The sequence below is a fragment of the Gouania willdenowi genome, chromosome 16 (genome assembly GCF_900634775.1).
Source record: "Gouania willdenowi chromosome 16, fGouWil2.1, whole genome shotgun sequence".
NCBI lineage: Eukaryota > Metazoa > Chordata > Actinopteri > Blenniiformes > Gobiesocidae > Gouania > Gouania willdenowi.
The window spans coordinates 31844661-31853636 of NC_041059.1; the positions used below are offsets into that span (position 1 = coordinate 31844661).

General features: G+C 39.3%; 1 protein-coding gene across 4 annotated transcripts in view; it reads left to right on the top strand.

The window, feature by feature from the left end:
* LOC114478578 (low-density lipoprotein receptor class A domain-containing protein 4-like) overlaps positions 1-8739 on the top strand; it is a 120427-nt gene extending 111688 nt beyond the window's left edge. For all 4 annotated transcript variants that reach the window (XM_028471745.1, XM_028471744.1, XM_028471747.1 and 1 more), the window contains one exon: positions 3395-8739. In XM_028471745.1, the coding sequence (XP_028327546.1) occupies positions 3395-3982 (588 nt within the window). In that variant the 3' untranslated portion in view covers positions 3983-8739. The remainder of the gene's footprint in view (positions 1-3394) is intronic.
* Positions 8740-8976: the final 237 nt, after the last annotated feature.

Sequence of the window (8976 nt, forward strand, 5' to 3'; positions counted from 1 at the left end):
CCAAGTTGTGTGGTCTTTTCTGGGTGATTATCTCTCCTACAGTTCTTCTGTCCAACCTGCTCCCATTGCTGTAAGGTAATCCTGCTCTAGTCTGACTTCATATTTGGGACAGTGCCCTAGTCTTATAGGAATAAATGAAATTTATGCAGATTGTGGAAGCACCTATAAATATAACTAATCATCCTTGACCAAAGAAATGGTCAACTGAATGAAAACCAATTAATTCTCTGTTTTTCCTCTCACTAATATGCCTTTCTTGTGAAACGATAAAGTGTGTTTGTCTCCTCTTGGCTGTCCTCTATGACTTTGCTGGTTTGCTTTCCTGGGATGGTCCTTGTGGTTGCAGCACTGCTGTTGTGGTGCAAATATCCTGTCATTTGCATTTTGGTTGCTGGTAAATTTATAATTTTCCAGGAACCAGATCTCATATACTGCACTCAGATTTGTCTGGTGCGCACCTTAAATCAAAAACTGGCACCTTCTCAAAGACTTACGAACACTGAACTGCCAACAAATGCTTCCATGCTCACTATGGCTGCTGCTCTGTTTGTTCAATGGTATTCGTGCCAGATCGAGGAGCTCTACGAGTTGTAATGAAAGGAAACATTCCAGATGAACTGTGGGAGTTGAAAATCAGTCCTTAATGCAGCCTTCTCCATTTTAGCTGTCAGTCAGTGAGAAACTGAATGCTGTGGTTTGATGTTTTGCTGGTGCGGTCCACATTTTGGAATACACCACACCCTATGAGGCCATGAAAAAGGAGGCTGGTAGAAAAATAGGCAGATAAAATTAAAGAGGATGTGCTGTAGAGAAAAGAGGGCTGCAGGTGGAGGTTCGTCACAGCCTTGTTGGCATAAAAGCACCCGCAGGAAAAAGCCTCTGTATAACAGTAGGACATGCAGCCAGTGAAAGGGGGTGGCTCGTCAATGCTGTGTGTATCTGAGTATGACCGGGAGGTGGGGGGCCTTTGGATGGTTTTTGGTGCATCATTAATCAGCAACACTTCCCCTGATGGTGTCTAGACAGCTGTCTGAGAGCTGCCCTACTCTGCTGCACTTTCTCTATCATTGCGGCATGTTTCCTCTTCCCCAATCCACTTTTCTCCTCACTTTCTTTAGTTTTCTCTCTCTCAACTGTTTTGCTTCTCTATTTCATCCACTAATTCATCTTTGTGCTTTTTTTCCCTCACTGTTATTCCATTTGCTTTTCTTTCAAGTCATTAGTTTCTCTCTTTTCCTCACTTCGTCTCTGTATTTCAGTGCCCTGCTCGACACCCGCCAGTCATTTTTCAAAGCAGTGGGGATTGATTATTAAAGCAGAATTAAGTAACTTTTGCTTAGTTCTCCCCCTAAAGGTCCCTTTTGGTTATGTCACTGTCATGAACACTCCGCACCCCCCCCGAGACGGGCAGCGGGAGGCTTCCTAAACGTACCGGGGCAAAATTAAAGCAGTTACCTTCTTGAATAAGCCTACATTCTGATTGAACTCATCTTTTAGTAACTCATTAAGTTGACCATTTATACCATAAAAGCGGTGTTGTTTATGATAACTGAAGTGATCAGCCAGTTGTCTCCCCTGTCACCCTGCTGCGCAGACACACAAACACACACAATTGGTTTCTGTTAATGACATCACTTGAGCGATGAAGTGATGTAGTGACCAAAAAGCACCACTGTGTTCAAGCGACTCATCACGGGCGATTGAAGTGACTACAGTCGCGTTCAGTGTTAACGCACCTTTACTGTGTATTGGGGCAGTCGTAAAGCAGTACGTGTTGTTGCGAGAACAAGAACAGAGCTGTGAGACTGCCAATGCGTCAGAGGCATGGAAAGTTGCAAGTGCGGTTTTCTGATCAGAGACAGCGGGGGGGATGAAAGACCCCCAATCACCCCATAAACACTTGTATTACCCTCAGAGGGACTACGAGGAGGATTTATTAAGGTGAAAAAGTTAATTAGTTCTGCTTTAAGAGCCACAGTCTCTAATTGAAATTATAATGTGTCGCCATTGCGACACATTTTTATATTTTGTTTTTCTGCACACTCAGACTATTTACAAAAAAGTGTACACTAAGAACAAGCACACAAACATAAAAGACAAATAGGGACAGATACAGAAACGCAAAACACATTTTGAACAGAAAGAGGGGGTGTTTGTTGGCGAGGAGGATGGCAATGAGATCTGACAAATGTTGAGAATGATGGAAAATGACTGATTGATCAGGGGTGTCAAATTAATTTTAGTTCAGTTATCAAATACAGATCAGTTGGATCTCAAGTGGGCTTCAGATCATAGGTGGGAAAATGAGTAATTTTAACATTATATTGATATATTGTGAATAATCATTTATATATAAATTACATATGAAGTACGTAAGGCACTGACAAATTCCAAGCAATAAGTAACAGATATCAGTTCCTGCAGGGATCTTCATTTAGATTTCCTTAATTTTTTTGGATCAATTTTTAATTTAATTTGCATAGCATTTTGTGGAATAATTTAAAGAAAATGTCTGAATTTTGAAAAAAAATTAAAAAAAAAGAGTTATTTTAACAATTTGAGATTAAAAATGACTGCCATTATGATATAAGCCTGGGAAAACAGTGATACCCAGCAGATGTTGTGAAGTTTCATTGAATTTGTGTGTTTTGAGGGACTGCGATATCTACAGATTAATTAGTTGGTTTTTGGTCATATATGTATTCATGTTTTTACTTTTTCCCTGCTGGACAAATTGAATGCTCTAAAGGGCCAGATTTGGCCCCTGGGTCTTGAGTTTGACACGTGTTGTATCAGCTGGAGAACATCTCTTTACCTATAATTACACAATGTAAGAGCGAATTGGTTCCAGACTTGGCCGATCACTTGTAGAAATATTCATTCTTGCCACATGAAAAGTTTCCTCTGGGCTGTCAAAAGTTATGAATTCAAGACAAGTCGGATTATGTACTAGTGCTTGTATGTTTTCTCATTGTTTCATGTGGGGGCTTCAAACATCAAAATTACATTTTTAAGACCTTAAACCTGCTGGAATGAATGACTTTAAATTTTGTATGTAGATTACAAACTGATTAGATTGGACTTATTTGTTGCTACTTCCTGAATTCTAATACGCGTGTTGTTCAAACAACATAGGCAAAATTAAGCCATAGATTACTTTTATGCATAACTTATTAGAGTTTAAATGTTAAATACTATGAGAAGCACTGGAGACAGCCGGGATTAACATGTATGTAGGGAGCTTACTCTCAAATGAAAAATAGGATGAAGCGTTTGTTTAATGGAGATTTTATCATTATAATTGTAACTACAAAAGGCCATTGAACCTAATGGCCCAGTGGGAGCACAATTATGATTGTTTTACATTTATTGCATCTGTTTTTTTGTGTCTCAGGTATTATACGCACCGCAGGCCCAAAATTGCTTTACCGCTCCGTCCTTTATGCAGCGTGAAGGCTTCAGCCGCTTCCAGCCCACCTACCCGTACCTGCAGCACCAGATCGATCTGCCACCTACCATCTCCCTGTCAGATGGTGAGGAGCCACCCCCGTACCAGGGGCCCTGCACCCTCCAATTACGAGACCCTGAGCAGCAGATGGAGCTCAACCGCGAATCGGTGCGGGCACCGCCCAACCGGACCATCTACAACAGTGACTTAATCGACATGGGAGGGGGGGGGATTCTTAGGGGAACGAGTGGAGGAAGTTTAGGAGGAGGAGGTCCAAGACCACCTAGCAGCAACTCGGGCATCAGTGTGGCCAACTCCACCTGCCATGGGCGCATGGAGCGTCCCCCGCCAGCGTACAGTGAAGTGATTGGTCACTATCCCGGCTCAGCGTTCTTTCTACACCAGCACAGCAATAACCAGAGGGTGGAGACAGCAGTAGGGTTGGGTAGCAGGACGATCCAGCAGCAGAGTCAAACAGAAAGCACAACAGTACCTGCCAAGGCAAAAGACGGCCACCCAGACGATCTGGTGTGAATACTGCAAACTGTCTCTGTCGTTGCCTCTGTTCACCTGTAACAAGAATAGGGTGTCTGTCTATTCCTCTTTCTAGCGCTCATGTTCTCTCTCCATGCACAAAAGAAAATCAACATTAGCAGCAACAAAATAAGGAGGAAAACAAGCCTGGAAATGGTTTTTATTTTAGTGTTTAGTACTAAAAACATCTTGTACTGCTGGGGGAGGTTGTGACCACTGAGCTGAAACCTCTTTTTTTTCTTAATTTCAACAAAAGACATACATCGAGCACAGATAGAAACTTCCTTTGTTTGGCTACCTTGGATTTCTGTGCCATCCTTGGAACTAAGAAGGATTTTTATTTTATATATATATACACTTTTTTTTTGCTTTTTTTGGGGGGAGGGGGGCTCCTTTTTCTACCAGACTGGGATCTGTGCCCAAACTGTAAACTGAAAATCAAGAATTTACAGAAAACAATAAAGAATCCCAATCTCATTAGTGCCAAGGTTCACAAAGAGGCAAAACAAAGGGGGAATGACTCTTTGAAACGTTCACAGACAAGAAAAGCGCTCTAAAAGTTGCACTATCTTTTTGATGTAAAAGACAAGAGGAAAATTGTATTATGATGTTTGTTCAATTTCTTTTACTAATGTTCCATTTTGGTCATTTTTGTGAATGGGATGGCTGACTGAATTTTGGCTCCAAAGTTGTTTCATTGTTTGGGAGCAAACACAAATCAAGTATTATAAGCTTATGTTTTTTTAAATAACTGCAAAAGCAACCCTCATCCAGCCTACAACGTTTCTGTCTGCTAACTCTTTGGCCCAGTGACTGATCTGTTCTCTATCTGCTCTGGAAATCAGGCCTAGAATTACCCCTGGGTGTATCAAACCTTTCCCACTCGTAGTTTGTTAGAAAAACAAAAAAGACATTTTAACACTCGTGTTTAAAGAAGACTTGCACTTGGGGTTTAGAATGAACAAAATGAATCCAAACATTGAAGTAAGAAAGCTAACATGGACCCAAATGTCCACCCAGAGCTCTGGTTAAAGCAGATGCTTCTCTTGCATCCATCCTGACGCTAAGATTAATGAATTTTGCTCAGAAAGATTAAAAGTTTTGCTGATGAATTTGTAAGCAATTCATTTTGATAGCTTGCACCTAAAACACAAGCCCGAGCTCATGAAAGGTTAATATTAACAACTTTTGTTGGAAAATTGGAAGTATGGCTTAAACTTGTCAGAAGTTACTAACATACACAATGTATGCCATATTTGCAGCATTTTTCCACTTCCAAAAAAATAAATAGAAATTAGGTTGTTGGTTTTTGAAGTTTCCGTATGGGTTTCATTTTTAACCAATACCCCAACCAGCCAACAGGGTGATTATGACTTGAAGCCTATCATAAGCTGACAAAGTAAACTTCATACTATAAATAAAACTTAATCCTGCAAAATTTTAGAAAAAAAAAAAATAGCATTTAAACATTTGGCTGTGTTTTGTCTAACATAAACAAGGTTAGTGTGGATTTATGCTGAAATTATTTGCAGTAGTAATGCCATACACCATCTCTACATTTAAACTTATTTGGTGAGCTGTCATGTTCATTTTTATGTAGCGTCTATGGTCCCAGAGTCTCGACAAGGACCAAACAAGGCATGGTTTTTCATCTTCAAATTTCTAAAGCCACAAAATTAATGTTGGGAAGTGTCTTGTCTGATCAGGTTTTTCAGAGAACCCGTCTGTGCTGGAAGTCTAAGGGCTATGGGAGGATCCTCTTTGTGATACACCAAACCTTTGTAAAAATTTAGCCTTTTCTCTGCTCTTTCTGTCTCCTTGTTCAAGTCTCCTCGTGCATCCTACCGTCATCTGTTTTCTAACGGTGTTTGCCCAGCCATCGGCGTGACATCCCTCCACTGAAAAAGTATGATCACATGATGCTGAGTCCACCAAGCCCTTTAAAATGGAGACCGAGGTGGAGCATTTGTTTGGCAATGTGCTAGTCCTCACTTTGCTATATTTAAGCATGTTTGTGTGTATGTGTGATTACTGGGCAGACTTTTTTAACAACAGAGAACAGCACTTAAACGCTCCCTGCATATGCACTGAGTAAATGTGTGAAGAAGAGTGATTCATTACAGAAATTCATGGATGAACTGCTTTATTTTACTTTTTGTTTTTTGTTCCACATTGTTTAAGCTTTCATTAGCATTCCGCAAATTGTCTCTTTGAAAATGCCAGAAAGGCATGATTGTCATCTACAGAGGGAAAAGATGACGAAGCAGAAAATTAAAGGGGAGTGCAGAATCCATCTGCTGCTCAGGCTTCGTTAATGCTGTACCAAGAAAGTCAAGCTGTGATTGCATCCAGAGCTCTGTAACACATGCACACTCCCTGGTTAGTGGGAATGCATTGTAGTTTGGGTGTACATATTTATCAACAAATGTCATGAAAAGTCCAGTCGGTAATACATTACAATTTCAAAATTATTAGGGGCAGATTTACTGAGATCTCAAAAATTCCACAAGAATCTCTTGCATGCTTAAATAAAAATTGGAGGCACTATTTCCTCACTTACTGTGCCGTACCTACTAAGATCACTGCGGGTGTGCAGTCGTGGTTGAGACACTCCTATTTATATGAACATTTTGCATATTTTCAACATGAAGAATGTAGGATGCAGTAGAAGCAAATGAAAAGTCAGCTTTAAATGTAAAGCAATATTTCTATTGATTATATTTTCTAAAGGAATTGGACTATATTGATAAATGTTCATGCTAAGAAGTCCACCAATTTCTTCAATATTTGGCTGAAGTTGAACACTAACTCAGGTTCAAGTTTAGGGCTATAAGCCTTAGTCTTTCTAACAGGTTTTCCTTCCGTGTGTATTTTTTGTGTACTTATTTTCTTCAAATTTTAGATATTAATATAATAATTTTGTGTTGTAGGGTTTCCTTTCTCGTCTTCCATATGAACTAAATGTCATCATTGGAATAAAGTAAACCAACACTATAGAAATATCTTAAAATTAAGTTACAGGTTTTTTCCCTCTAAATAAGGCTCAATAGATATACCATGAAGTTGGCAGCAGTTGGGTACTGTAAACTTCGCTAATCTGTGTTAAAAAAAAAGTGCCTTTGTAAAAAAAAAAAAACACGCCCACAGCACTATATTTCATTAAACTAAAGGAAAGCATGTTGTTCTTTTCATGGCATTTGTTGACTTGCATCTTCTATCGTATGCTTTTACAAAAGTGCATCAGCCACAGGACGTTAGTTGTATGGAACTCGAAAGCAGCTATTATGTTAAAGTGAGGATGTTTATGTTTATCTCCCTGTTTGACTGCGGCAGCATTAATGAGGCCTAGATGGATGTTCTCCTCACTATGTCTATTGTGAATTTACAGCTTTTGTCAGATTTATTTGCTTGTTAAAACTAATGCAGGTAGAAAGTTTAGTTTAGAGTAAACGTGTTACGATCCCATCAGTGTGTTTGAATGTGTGTGTGTGTTTTCACTCGGCCTGTGCTCAACTGGATCTACCATTACGTGGGTGTTACTTCATTTGCTGCTGTTTCTGCTGCTGCTACTACTATATTTAATACTGCTGCTTCACTCATTCACGGTTCCTAAAAATCAAGCACAGGTGTAATATCTGTGCAGTCGGAACACAAAACTGTCCAGTCTGCCTGTAATGGGTATACTTTAAACATATCTACCTGTTAAATGTTGCAGATCATTTTCATAAAAAGTTTTAGTTAATGTTTAGGGACCACAATTACCACTTCATGGTATTAAGAAGCAGTTTGTTATTATTATTATTATTATTATTATTATTATTATTATTATTATATTTTCAGGGTTTGCAATACAAAGATTGTTGATATTTTCTTTTTTCAAATAAATATTGTTTGGATTACAATCAAGCAATCTAAGACGTTCAGTCTGAAATGGTTTGGAGAAAGACTTTAATGGAGTTTAGGGAAAACATTCACCTAAAAGTTGTTTACTTGTTGCTTTTCAGTCGATAACTAACACACACCTCTTTGATATCAATCATTGGTTTCACAAATGACCCATCATTATGACTGTGCCTTGAGGGTGTGGTCTGTCCATTGAAACAAATAAAAGAAGTAAGGCTAACGTAGCTCCCTGCAGATTGGGCATTGCACGGTCCATGTTTCCAACCCATGTTTGTTTGCGCTTCTTTCCTTTTCCTGCTTTCTGTTCCTTTCTCAGCTTGTCCACTCAAAGCAGTCCAACCTTGTGAATCGACAAAAAGACACATTTTCAGTTTTCTACTTGGAAGTTTGCACGTTACTGTTATGTGAGTAAATAAGGTGCCTAATGTTCATGTTTGATTGGACCACATGTCCAGTCATGCGGCTGCGCAGAAGTTCCTGGTGTGAGATTTTCACCTGTGTGGCAGGGGACCCAAGTACAAGAGAATTTCCACAAGAGTAGTGGTAGAAATTATTTTTACAAAGTAGAATTTGGTTCCACTGTGGGCCAATATTATAGGTATGTTTTCCTGAATCAGAATCCAAACCTTGAATCCTCGTGTCCATGGCTGTCCAGGCTCTCGCTCCCATGTCTGAGCAGTGGTGTAACTCGGGGTGGAGCAGACATAGGAACCCACTTGCACTCAAAAAGCTCCCACCTTCGTTGTGCCTCACTTCCAATGGTGCTTTTTTCAGTCGTCTGTCTGTTTGTTTGTAACGTGCTGTATATAACTTGAATATATTATGCACATATCCTACCCAATGGGTGGAAACCACAAAAAGACAATGTCAATATTGTAATATGATGTACAGAGGATAAAATAATTTTAAGAAGGCAGCATCAAATTTGCAAATGACTGCATTTTCTTTTTGTCATTTTTATGAGAAAACATGGTATGCTTGGATATGGTTGCAAAACAAATATGAATCCTTATATTATTTTAATATTTATCAGTTATAAAGATGGCATAACCTTCAATAAACATGTTTACTCATGTTGGATCATCTGTCAC